The sequence below is a fragment of the Schistosoma haematobium genome, chromosome 1 (assembly GCF_000699445.3).
Source record: "Schistosoma haematobium chromosome 1, whole genome shotgun sequence".
NCBI lineage: Eukaryota > Metazoa > Platyhelminthes > Trematoda > Strigeidida > Schistosomatidae > Schistosoma > Schistosoma haematobium.
In genome coordinates, this window is record NC_067196.1 from 28,691,126 (window position 1) to 28,705,327 (window position 14,202).

General features: G+C 29.5%; 1 protein-coding gene across 2 annotated transcripts in view; it reads right to left on the reverse strand.

The window, feature by feature from the left end:
- The window catches only part of IQSEC1_4 (IQ motif and S7 domain-containing protein 1), a gene marked incomplete at its 3' end in the record, with an annotated part of 87,270 nt that overhangs the window by 22,540 nt on the left and 50,528 nt on the right, over positions 1-14,202 (reverse strand). The window contains exon 1 of one of the 2 annotated variants that reach the window (XM_051215079.1): positions 3,931-4,223. The exons of the other annotated variant lie outside the window; for it this stretch is intronic. Within the exon in view, the coding sequence (XP_051073640.1) occupies positions 3,931-3,965 (35 nt within the window). The 5' untranslated portion in view covers positions 3,966-4,223. Of the gene's footprint in view, positions 1-3,930; positions 4,224-14,202 lie in introns of those variants that run through there. 2 annotated transcript variants of the gene reach the window in all.

The following is a 14,202-nucleotide window of genomic DNA, read 5'->3' on the forward strand; positions in this document are numbered from 1 at the left end:
ACAATCTTGAGCAATATAATAAGAAATCATCATATAATGCAAAACTTCATATAACCCAGATGGTTAAAAGGAAATTACTCCCATTCATATTTTCATTCATACGTGTACACATATAGTACGTATAAAAATATCCCTTATCTCTTAGATTACTAGTAAAATATATAAAACCACATACACTCTAGACCCTTATCCATAAATTGAACTGTTTGGTGAATATATATATATATACGGGAACCACGTGTTTTGCTGTTGATCAGAACAAGTCGAAATAAATTTCACAAAAAAAACATAAAGAACGGAAAAGAAAAGAAAATTGAATTTGTTTACTGTTGGTAAAGCTTTATTTCACTCATCATCTATGTATGATGAAAAGTACAACCAGTAGTCTGTTTCTTTTTTCATAGATAACTTATTTAGTTGGTAAAATACAGAAATTTTACTACTATTGTTAATGTATAAAAATATAAGGGAGAATTGAAATAACTATTATATGAATACTATGTATTAGAGATTTGATCATAGTGGTGTATACTTGTCAAATTGATTCATTAAATCAATCTATACAATAGTACAGAATTATTAATAAAATCTGTCAACAACTGATAGGCAGATTTATCAATTTTCATCCTATTCATATTGAATTCATTTATAAAATAAGTAACCTCCAGCATTAACCATACATAAGAAAAGTACATTTAAAAATGTAACTATTAAATAATTAGGCTTATCAGTGCCTTTATCTGAATAGGATTTCGTAAAAATATCCCTTGTTAAATCTAATTTATGAGTAATGTCCATTGTAATGATAAAATTAATCCATGTTTATAAATAATAAATTAAGTGGTTGGAGACAATCGTAAGAACAATCTAGAGATAAAATAATGGTAGTGTAATTTACTTACTAAAAATAGGTTTATGTCTTTAACCCTGAGTTACACACGTCACGTAAAAATACGTGATACTAGTTGGTCACCGTAACCGAAATAGAGGATTTGGGGTCCGAACCAATGATCTAGTAGTTGAAAGTCTAGTACTTTAGTCACGAACCATGAACATGGGTATCTTTGTGGATAGAACCTATCGGTGGAGTGTATCCGGAATCCCCAAAAAACCAATGCTTTATAAGGGATTCGAGTCGGCAAAACTAGGTGAAAATGGGCTATAATGTCACCTAGCCCGGTGGTCATACTACTAGCTTGAAGGATAGAGTTTGATCAGCGCTAATGACTATATAATAGGATAACGGTTATCAGTCAGTTGTGAACTAGTATATACACATAAGAATTGTTTCTACATTGGTTGCCAGACTTTTTATTTTGTTATCAGTATTTCCATGTGATGCCCTAAATGTACTATGATTATGCTAATAATAACACTGTTAACTGACAACAATGATAAAATAATAACGTGTACGCAAATTCTAAAGAGGAAAATAGATCAAATTAAATGAAATTGGCAAACGCTATGCTCTAAATTAGTTTTGACATACTAATGAAAATCTGAGGGATCGGAGTTTTTAATTGCAAGAAGTCGAGAAAGAGAGTGAGAGAGCGTGGTATTGAAGAAACTCTAAACTAAAGCAAAACATGAATCTAACTGATAATTATTACATAAGCAACTGACTATTGAAATACTGAATAAGGGCCTCAGAAGAAACAGTAAAACCCATTGGGATACCAACTCAAGTAATCACCATCGATTTAATAAACAAATGGAAAGAATCCAAGATGAAACTCAATCGTTTATTCTAATATTGTGACTCACAAAGCAGATAAATTGAAAGTTGATTAAAATCCAATAACAAGATGAAGATTAACAGAACTATGTGGTTCTGATAATCTTCGTCTTCTTATTACATTATCGAAATTTATTAAAGGGACTAATTGCTTTAAAATCCAATACACAGCTTGCTGTGTTGTTAGTGATTGAAAAAAAGTTTATGACGATAATTATGTATGGTTTAACGAAAGACTGTACACATATTTAAGGTAAGAATATTTAAAAATCCTAAAAGCATTTTTAAAACAGATTGATCACGCAAGAACTAGAACTGTTATTCATTAATCGTAACGTAACAAGTTGACCCTATCGTTGCATTAAAAAAAACTCACTCGAGTAACCAAACAGTTGTATTATTATTGTTGTTATTGATTGCTTCATTCAATATCACATTTCTGGCACAATATGGAATTCTTAGAACAGTCAGGTATCCATTATTGGCCTTAACTCTTAACATATATATTTAATTGTCAAGATTCCTCCAAGACTACTAGGCACCGGCATTTTCTATGCTATTTACATCGGTGAAACTGAATGTAATTTTCAATGTTTAATTAGCGTCTAATGTACCTAGTACTAATCAATTAATTAATATTATTACGATCGATGACCTTGTGAGGAAGTCTGTAGATTTTGCAAATTATTTTCATAACAAACCGACTTTATCTGAGAAAGCATTGAAAACTGAGACTCATCTGGTTTCACAATGAGAGTTCATACCAGTATCCATCTATCATTAACATGTGATGAATCAAGGTGACTTAGATTTAATATTTGCATGGTATTATGTAGTAACTGAGCCCTAATCTACTATCAAAGTTTTGACAGGCTTTGCTCCACTGATTATGTCCTTCAAATACAATTTCTGGAAATTTCTCTCACAGCTAGTAACTAATGTCCATATAATTAGCATTTAGTTTGTCGGCTTACAGAAAGACAATTTTTCGTTGAAGCCTGACACTTGCTGGGAAATCACTGAAAATTAATTCTTGTGGACACTCACTAGTTAGAAGTCTTCATTTACAATAAAAACAGTTCCAATTACAATGCAAAAGGAATATACTAACTCCAATAATGAGTCACACTTTATCTAGTATTTCGTCATTCAATACTGACAGTATATAGTCGAAAGCAAATTCCAAAGAGACAATGATTAATATCTTAATCAGAATGAAAATAAGTGGTCAGAAATTTCATGACTGATATAAATTAACCTAGATACATTGCTCTTGTCTACAATACCATTAGAGTGTAGAGTAAATCACAGGAAATATCATCAGTAATGTCATATGAACCTAACTATATAATTATTCCTTCTAAGATTCAGGGCAGCATAGAAGTAGACATCTATATGAATCATCTCAGTGAGAGCTAGAACCCATATTTTATTCTGACAACTATATTACACTTTAGATTGTTCAGTACATTTACAATTAATAGCATTTTAAAGAGTGGATCACTTCGAATTACTATCAAGTGACTTATTAGTACAAACGTTGAGAAAATAATTTATCTAACTAATAAGTCAATAAGAGGTATCGAGATTTGATCTCAAATAGAAAATGTCATAATCTCATTTACTTTCTCCTCATGTTTACTACTTTGTGAATCATACGAATCACAATTTTTTTCAAGATTTTAGATATGAATTAATAACATAAGCTAAGATAATGTGTCACTACTATATCTTTGAAACTCTGTAGATTGTATTAACTTCTGTTTAAGAATGAAAACAATCCAATGATACAATCCAATACAGAATTATGCTGCCTAGCCCTTCAAATTCCATGCCAACGACAATATTTAGGAAGAACGAAATAACGGCTTTGTGTCTATCCGTTTTTAGTAGATCTTATTTTAATTTCAATCTGATGATATCAAAGGTTTCTAATTTGTTATCTTAGTAGGATTATAAAGAAGAGATTACATGATTCATGCATGTAACTATATAATATTACAATATTAATAAGCATAGGCAGTAAGTTAGTGATTTCAGCATAAATTAGGAATAGAATTTCTTAACATATATGAAGATTTTAATTTGTCTGTATTCTGAGCGAGAATCGTAAGTTAGAAACAAAATGTAAATTTTCGTGAATAAAATTAACCAAACTTAGTGAATAATGACCCGAAATTTATATTTATAATTACCTTTTACATGTTCGTTTCCTCATTTCTTTAATCATATGAAACTAAAATTAAGTGTATTCATTATTTCCAACAGATAAATTAATGTGTATTGTGTACAACCAAAATGAGTTGATAGGTATCTAATTTATTTGTGTAACTATCTGACACACAATTGATTGCAACATACAAATATGCATATGAAAATCAATAAAGTGTATCTCTACTCAGTGACTGAACATTGGTTATGTATAATATTAATAATTTGATTTAATTAAAAGTAAATTAATTTGTTAACAAGAAACTGATATAGAATTATGAAATAATGTGGTTTATTAATTTTTTTTTCTATTAAGAATAAAATTACTAACTGCCAATAGAACTATTTCTCAATCGATCAATACTGAAATGATCACACTTGAAAACAATTAAAAACAAGAGTGATAGTATTGAACGTTAACATGATAACATTATTGTGTTCACTGACAAAAGTGACAATTCATGAAATTATTTTTAATATACTAGTTAGTGTTTGTATCAGAGGGGGTATTGTGGAGATTGTGGTAATTTCAATTGTTGAGATAATGAGTCAATTGAAGCTATATCACCATGGAAAACCTGTAAGCACTGGTCGGCCGTTTCGTCGTATTGTGGGGTTCCTCAGCAACGCAAATCCAGGACCCCCCTGCGAAGTTCGAACCCAGGGCTTATCAGTCTCGCGCGCAAGCGCTTAACCACTAGACCACTGAGCCAGCAGCCAACGGTGTTAGTGTCTAACTTCAACCAATCCACTGATAGGTCCTGGGTTCGGATCTCGCTGGGGGCAGGATCGTGGATGAGCACTGCTGAGGAGTCCTACAATGGAATGAAACAGCCGTCCAGTGCTTCCAGGATTTCCATGGTGGTCTCACTTCAACTGACTCATGATTTCGACGATTGAAACTACTAGAATCTCCACAAAACCCCTTCTGATCTTTTGTATGTATATGATGTAGTGTACTTAAATAGTATTTGTCTGATTATGAACAAGGATAAAAATCTCCTTGATCTTAAGTGAATATTCGCTTGAATTCCTTGTTACTTAGTATGTTAATGAGGTTTTCAATTTCTTACGACAAAAAGGGAGTAAATAATTTGTTAAAGAGAAAATGTCTGATGAGCTGTAAAACACATGAGTGTAGATTAAAAAATAGACTGTTGTATTAAATTACTCATCTACTGATCATCTGAAAGTCTCCTCCTATGAAGCATCACATCCAACAATTCATCACACTAAATAATCATAATAATCATTACTAGTATTAATAGTAATAATAATTATTATTATTATTAAACAATAATTACTTCTTATTCATTTTAATTAATTAATAAGTTATGATGATATTTTCACTGTTATCGTTATTAGGTAGAAATATTTTAGTTTGTATAATTTATTTAATCAACTCTACCTATTCAAATAGATTAGAGATTGTTTGTTATAGGATGAAGTGGTTTTCCTTTGATTATAATAATACAGACAAGAAATAAATGATGGTAATAATGTTATACAATTAATATTTTCGATGTTTATTTTATGTATACAAATGATGGAATGATTAGAAATTATACAGTAAACATATACATATATTTCTTTTTTTTGTCACAGTATGCAAATGCATTTATCTTCATATTCTTCAGTTTACTTTCTTTTGACGGGATATTAGTGTATACTTATCATAATTAAGGAATTTGATACTGTTAATTTCATTATATATGTATGTGAACGGGAATGTATCGTGTCTCTTAATATCTTCATTATGGTCATGATGACTAATATGAAGGGCATAATAACACGAGTTAACTGATAATAATAATGATAAATGATAATGACATAATATAATGCTCAGATTTCGATTAATTGTTTGTTTATCTACGTGTTTATTGTTTTTACTAATCGTAGGTTTCACCCCCTTTTTTAAGAAAAGGGGGAAGTAAATGTAATGGTACACATCTTCCCATTGATTAGAATATATATATACATACAGAAAGCAGTTGAAAGATAAGAATGTTTATTTTTTGAAGACTAAATATATTCATCACAAGTAGTAATTATAACTTACTATTTTTTTGTGTGTATATATTTGTGATAAGTTTACCCTTTATATGAAACATATACTTTCTTTTAATCATTTAATGAACACCTTTTTATCTTAAAACAAAATAATCAGTGGAGTTAAAAATACAACAAATAATAAAAGTTTCTTATAATTGTATCACTTTTAAAAAAAATAACTTGGTTAGCTAATTAGATTTATTTTGAAGATTTTATTGTTCACAAATTTACCTCAGGACATCACTGAAAACGAGGGTTCATTGGATATCTGTCTTGCTTAAGTATGAGACTATTCAACAGTGAGCATCCAAGTTCGATACTTTAACGAAATCGCTGTTTACTGTTCTTTAATTTTCAATGACACCTCAATTGATAGTAATCCGTAAATAATCAACCTTTTTAGACCTCTCACATAAAACTAGTTAGATTTACGTTAAATAATATTGAATGTAGTGTATAAAAGCCTAAAATTAATTTCAATAATGATACTTTTGTGTATACGAGTCAGTCTACCTAGAATCATTATTGTTAAAGACATTTCGATTTATCGTTCATGATCAGTGCAATCAGTTGACTTATCATGATCAAATAAAGTGTATAAAGAAAGCATTTCTAGTAATTGATTCCTCATCTTTAGGTAGGTAAAGTTTTTTTATTTGGTGGAAATTATCAACAATCAGTCATCCGTACATTCTAGATTGACAGAAGAATTTATTAATTTATTAACTTATGAGAAATCAGTCACAAATATTCCTTGAGAATCGCAATTACAATACAAATGGAAACAGATATATATCATTACTCATCATGAAAATCACAGATACTAATACAACTCATTTAAGTAGTAAACGGTGTTAATGATAAACCAATTCATTCAACACTGAAGTTATACTTAGATCAAATAATATTGTTAGTATGAATTACTGGTAAATGTGCATATAGCCAGCCATCTTTTAAAGATCATACTTCTATTGCTCATTGAATTGTCTTCATTCAGATGATATTAGAAATAACACTGGTTAAGCCTATTTCCAAGTGATCATGTAAGGATTATTCTTCAAATTTTATCAAATAAAATAATAAGTAGTAAAATAATTTCTGTAAAACTAAACCTCACATCCATACTTTGATTTCAGTTTCACAAAAGCTCAGTAGTAACTTCTTAGACTATAACTATGCGTGACAAGCGTTTGGGTACAACAGGGAGCATAACTTCCCTCAAGATTGTAAGTACGCCTTGCTAACAATTAATAAGCAGTACAAAACTGAAGTCCGTCATCTGCTCCTGGCTACCTCCAACCACCTAACATCAAATTAAAGTAAACTTGATTATTGACTTTGGAATGATCCTTTTTTAGTCGGTCTATTAGCGCCTGTTGATTATTCCGCCTCAAATTTACTTTATTTGTCTCAGCTCTTATCTTTATGATTACACTTCAGTTGTTACCAAGATTGAAATCGCACCCAAAAGGTTGACCAATTAAAAGTGAAATATGACTAAACAAAACTGCCTATCAGTGTTATAATTTCATTAAGTTATTTACTGATAGAATAGATTATTAACTCCATTAACTACCAATCTTTTGGAAGCCTATATTTTTGGAAAATTTTAAATGGTCAGACATTACCAAATTAGAAGAAACGACTTAAATTTAAGTCATTTCACTCACGACACTTTACAATCAATGTTGAGACTCTGAATAAGTATACTTCACAAATAATTTGGTTTCTCACGATGCTGGCAGCCAAATAAAATAGTTTTACTTCTGTCGATTTCTCTCAATGGTTTAGTCTATCATTGAATAATATGTTTTGTAGTGATGTAGCTCAGCTTAGACGAAAGTAGGTAGTAGTATTTTCAACAGACAAATACTTGTTCCCTCTTCAAATATTTTCATTAAACACTAGAAACTTGAGTATATACTAATTGAGATCGATTTACATTAATTTTGTAACCCTTATAATTTATTCACTGTATGACACGTTTCATTACGGAGTATGTTTGCCTTCTTTCATTTCCATGAGTCGTTTCGAAAAATATATATGACATGAGTCTTTCATGTCAGCAGTAAAATAGAGGATGAAAATTTTTCTTATTGACTCACTATTAATTTCAGGAAAAATTTGATGTATTGTCGCTTTACTTTTTTTAAGAGCCTTAACAACAAATGTAAATAAGAAAAACAAATTGTACTTTTCACCAGATCTCTAAATAAAATAGTTTTATCCAAGGGTATTTCTTCTTTACCCATAAGTAAATCTTCAATACATACTTCAATAAAATGTATTGATAACTGAAGGTATTTTTCTTTCATTCTAGGGATATTATAATAAGTGTTGGTGAGGATTGATTGCAAAGTATACATATGCATTTACATTTTTTTTAAATGAAGTACTCACTTAAAATAAAGAACATCTGAGGAGAAATTATATACCTATTTTAAGTATATGGAAACTGAAGTATATGAGAGTTTCTTTAAAACTACATCAACAGTAGTGAATAAAGCTATTCTTTTTTAAGAATAGATGGATTAAAACTTGAAGTGAAATCCATAATATAAACGTTGTCTTATTTCAGATTCATCAGTTCAATGTCCCTGGATTTCACCAATAATCTTAACCTATCTATTTCAAAAAACATGCGTAAAAATACCCATACTAAAGTAATGTACACAAGACAAATACATGTCAGCAAAGACTGGTTGAAAATTTGACCTGAATCATCTGTGGCGGGTTAGTTTAAACCATTTTTAACATTGATATATTCCTGTTTCATTTAAGAATAAAAACCTTGACCTACGAATGTGTTTTCAATAATACTAACTGTTTTAGATATATTAATAATCGAACTGAATACTCTTTAGCAAAATAAATACTAGTTTTTTTTTTCAAAAAAAAATACTTTTCACTTGAGCTAATTTTGAGAAATAAGCTATCTGAGCAATAACTATTTGATCATTGATCATCAATTTTGAGTTGGATTCCAAAAGTTCTAAGGAGAAGTTCTTGTTAATGGAGTATAACCATATCGATAGTATCATTCGATAATGGCTATGTTTTATTCTGAATTTATTCAAGTTAAAATCGTGGAACACCAGATCCTAATGTTCGCTGTCACATATAAAGTTCCACGGCTTGGTGTCGTGGAGGTAGTCGGTGTCCACTATTGAAAAGTATGAAATTACAACAGAAGATCTATGTTGGTTCTCAACGGTTTTATGGTATACCCTGGTTAATGTTAGTTCGTCTCTTCAAATTAAACTAACTCTAGAGAATACTATAACTTTCTTAATAATATTAGGATTAATTTTGAAAAAGTTCTGATTAATTATGGAGAATATTTATCACAGTTGTCTCGATATTTTAATCAAAAAACTACATCAGTAGATTGAATTTAAATACATTTCAAATCTTCAAAATGGAAGTGGAAAAGATAATGGGAAACACAAATTTAAAACATCCATTTACGATTTGAATTTGCAGTATTTTATTGTTTTATATAAGTAATCAGTTAACTGATAAAAAGTGAATGATGTACAACTACTACCTCAATTAATAAGTAGTCTAGTGCCATATGTCGCAATGAATTCCGAATGAAGTAATCATTATTTTAACTGAAAATGACAAGCTATTTATCTATTTTCAAAAAATACAAACAAATTATATGATAAGCATCAATAATACAACTCTTATTATTTATTTAACATAAATATTTGAAGGTCATGACATAAATTAAAACAAATTAGTTTAGCACAACAAATTAACCTTAATGTACAATTTTTAAACAGATGGATTAATTTCATATAAATACTAGATGAAGAAAGAAAATAATGCTACTGAAAAAATACCGTGACACGAGGTTATAGATTGTGTTTACTGTACTCTCAAATTACTTTGAAGTCAATATGATGTTTTTGCTTTTTCAATCTTCCCCCCCCCCTGACCGAAATAAAACTGGTCTTCCCTGTTTTACTCCTTTTTATTTAATGCTTAAAAACATTCTTCAACCGTTTTGTGATCCACCCTGAAAAGAAGACTATCTTAAAATTAATCCCTTTTTTTAAGGAAGTGATAGGTTATCCACCACAATAGTCGGTAAAATACAATACAATGTAACATAAATATTTTCATTTTAGACACGAAATTAAGTAAACTTATACAGTTCATGTAAGGGATATAATGTTGGGTTTTTTTATTAAAAAAAAGAAGCAATAAATGAAGAATCCGTAAAATATTGTTAGTCCTAGGGTATAGAATTATTACATGAAGTGAATAGAACAAGTAAAAGGTTATTAAGTATTTAAATAACAGATGTGCTGAATTAAATGAGCAAAATTAAAGCATACTAATATATATAATTAATATTTCATAAATACACCAAGACTACCATAGGTAAATATATTCTATTGACTTTGACATATGTCAGTAATATAAAATTCATTCATAACTGTCAAATGATAACAATAATTTAACTGTGATTATTTAAATGAAAATAGCTATCTGACCGGTAAATAACTCGTGTGCACTTTCTGTTGTTGTTGTTTTCTCCTTTTTTTTTACTTGATCGACTAACACAATACGTTTCGGAACACATAAAGGGGGTTTCAATTTTCGTATAGCCAAGGCTTCAATAAACCTTAGTATACGTCCTTGAAAGCTTTTGTATAACACTACAAATGCTGATTTGATGTCAACAATACGTTTCATTTAATATAAACATACCGTTGAGCTAAGATAATTAGATTCTGAATATTTTAAGAGAAATTTACTTTGGATAGACTATTTGGTAAATTTACGAGAATATTAAGAGATTGAATGGTATATTATCCAATTTATACAATTAACTAACTAAATCCCTTAGAATATGTAGCTTGTTTAATAAATATAACAATTAACTTCATAAAAAAAGAACTTTACAAAATCTCGGGTATATTGATCCCATTCTTCTTATCATACTGATTATTAATCGTAATACACTTGTCTCATCAATGTTTTTTCTTGTTTTTCAAAACATAGTCACCTTGTTTCATTTTTTGATTGATTCTGTAATGCATTGTCTTGGAATGATTATTTTTCAACCAAACAACAAAAAGAAATCTCAGAGAACTAAGTCCAATTATAAAGGGGATAGATCTAATAGAATAGGGATTCGGGAATAATCACTTCTAAAACTTCAGGTGTATTGTTTTTGTGAAACAATCTCATAGTCTTCGTGGCCTACACTGAAACTCCCCTGATCAGCTTCGAATGACTCATGAATTCAACTATCAAATTTCTATAATATCCACAAAACTCCTCTCTGATTATAAAAAGAATTGTTTTCTGTTATATATTATCTCATAGAATATCCGGCAAAGTTTTGCGGATTTACAGAGAGATTTCACAAAACTCACGAAAAATATGTTCGTGAGTCATTATTTGCACTCTTATTGAAGATATTATGTAAATATTTATCAGATGAGTAAGAAAATAACAGGATTAATGATGATACAATGAGACTTTACTTTCAAACATATTTTCAAATATAATTTAACCGGAAAAATTTGTAAATAATTGTAGGTGACATATGTATCCATAATTCAAAGACGCTATATGTCAGTATTTTAAACATACCGTGGTCACCATTTCAGTTGCTTCAGATTAATAGTAAATGGATTTTAAAGTGCGTTTCAATCTAAAGGAACATTAGCTAGTAAAATATTGAAAATCAGGTCCACTATCTTATTCCTCAGCAGTGCAAACTATATAATCTCACAGAATCCAACTCAAGAAATCCAGATGTAATATCATTCACCTATGAAGTCTAAATCCAGAAATCCATTCTTCAAAATTCAAACAACTTTTGATACAAAAAGACTCTTGTCTTATATCACTATTTAGATATTACTTCAATCCTAACACCATCAATTTCCTATTTTGAAGTTTCCCACAAGGACCGTCGTGAGAAAAACGGGATTCATAGTTCCTGAGTTTGATTCGGTTGAAGTTATTACGTATATACTTAATAAATCCCAAACTAGAAAGACTTTATTCTGGACTTCTAGATTTTTATTTTATCATAATAACTGGTGTAAATCTATCAGTACACTTATTTTATTTCACTGATGTATATTATTCCAGACTATCAAAATGAACAATATTATTTCGTGTAAAGTTTTTTTTAGAAAAAAATTCCATTCTGTGGTTTACTTTATAAAGAAATACGGTGATATGACCAACAGGTTCCCCTTTATTAAAACTACTTAAGTTGATCAGTAGTATATCTGATCAACTCTTATGAATCCAGAATTTGTTCCCACTTTTTTCAAATACCTAATTCTGTTGGACTGTATTAATACATATCCATTCAGGTTCTCATTAATGAAAACGTGAAGAAAGTAGTTTCTAAAACTTAAATAACTAAATAAACTAGAAATCTGCCGTGAACCACTGAATATCTCCTACTATGGTTTTGAATGTTTTTATTCATTCACTAAGCGTGTCATATATATATATATATTGGTTACGAGTTACTTTATAATTTACCCCTGTACATAACAATAAGAAAATATGGTGTATCAGAGCGAACAAAAAATAAGGGAAACAACCCAAGTAAGAATAATAAAAGAAATCCACTAGCAGAGTCATCTTACCAGTCATGACAACGATAAAAAGACAACACACTTTATATGGTTATTACATCAGCACAACTGTGGTAGTAATAGGAATAGTAGTATCAGTAGTAGTGAAGTTATTTTCATCATCTAAAAGCAAGCTAATATATGGATACATTGTATATATCACAAGAGAAATTTAGTCAAGCATATTATACCATTCGACCGAGTGCTTATTTATGCTGACATATCCTTTGGTTGTATGAATAAAATAACACATAATTCGTATTTGGTCTGCTTATTCATTCAGATCTATGAATATGTAACAATAATTTACGAGCTTTCCTGAGACAAGAAAAAACAACACATAAAATAGATGGCTAAACAAAATCTTAATTATTAATTGACTGTGAAACAAACAACACTGTTTGTTTGTTTATTTGTTTCATTCATATTCGTCACCAAGCGATGACTTGTTTTTTTTAATTAATCATGCATAAAAAATATGCATTAGCAACATAATTTTCTTGTTTTTCTTATTTTTTGGAGTAGAATAAATTACATAGTTTCATTGTAAGGATTCATACTGTGATTTGTTATTCGAAGAAAATTGTAGACGATTAGGTTGTTGTTCATTTTAGTTAGGAGAAAAATGAATGTTAAAAAAAGTTATATATCATTATATAAAACCAAAAAGCATTGAACAGCTTTTTGATAGAAGTTTGAAAATCTCAAATAGAAGGAATCTACAATTCCAGTTTATCAAACTGAAGAGCATAAGTGACCAGGATGAATTGTAATTGCTAAATTGGGACCTAGTGGTCAGTATTTTCAAATTTAGTCAATTAGCAAAATAATGTGGTCAACATACATTGTTATCACTGTTATTTCTCTTACTCATAACATGAGTAAACTGTGTCATTCACAACGTCCTACTAGAACTTCAAGAATCCAACCCAACTCAAGTTAACACAGAGTATATAATTACTGCATTTGGAAGTTTTGAATTTTCACATCAAGGGGTTATTGCAACGTGGAGTCGTACGTAGCAAGTTCAAACTAGTTGTGGGGTTCTGGCGATAGATAGTTTCAGCACTAATATTTACCTGCTCATATATCAGTATACTTTTCATTAGTAATATGAGAACAATTGATTGCAGTGCTTTCATTTTATCCATATATATATATATATATATATATATATATATATATATTATTAATGTTAAAAGATATCTAAAAATAGGGAATGCACAAGGTTTAAATTTCGCTGTAAATATCAGCAGGGAGATGTATGTTTATTCAGCTGACGAATTTCGAATAGTAAGAAACAGAAATCTTTGATTCCACTGATAACCACAGGTTACAAATATACTCAACTGAGATTCCTTATAGAAACATTACTGGATCATAACAACTGATCGAAATTAAAAAAACTTATAAGTAGCTGTCATTATAATAACTACGAATAAAAAAGGTACATGTAAACAGGGTATATTTTTTCTAATAAGTTCCTATCAGATTATAAAATTCTACATCCAAATTAGTGTTTTATAGGAAATAATTAAGTTTAAGGTGAATACATTACAATTTACGAGATTTAGGACCGTTGAT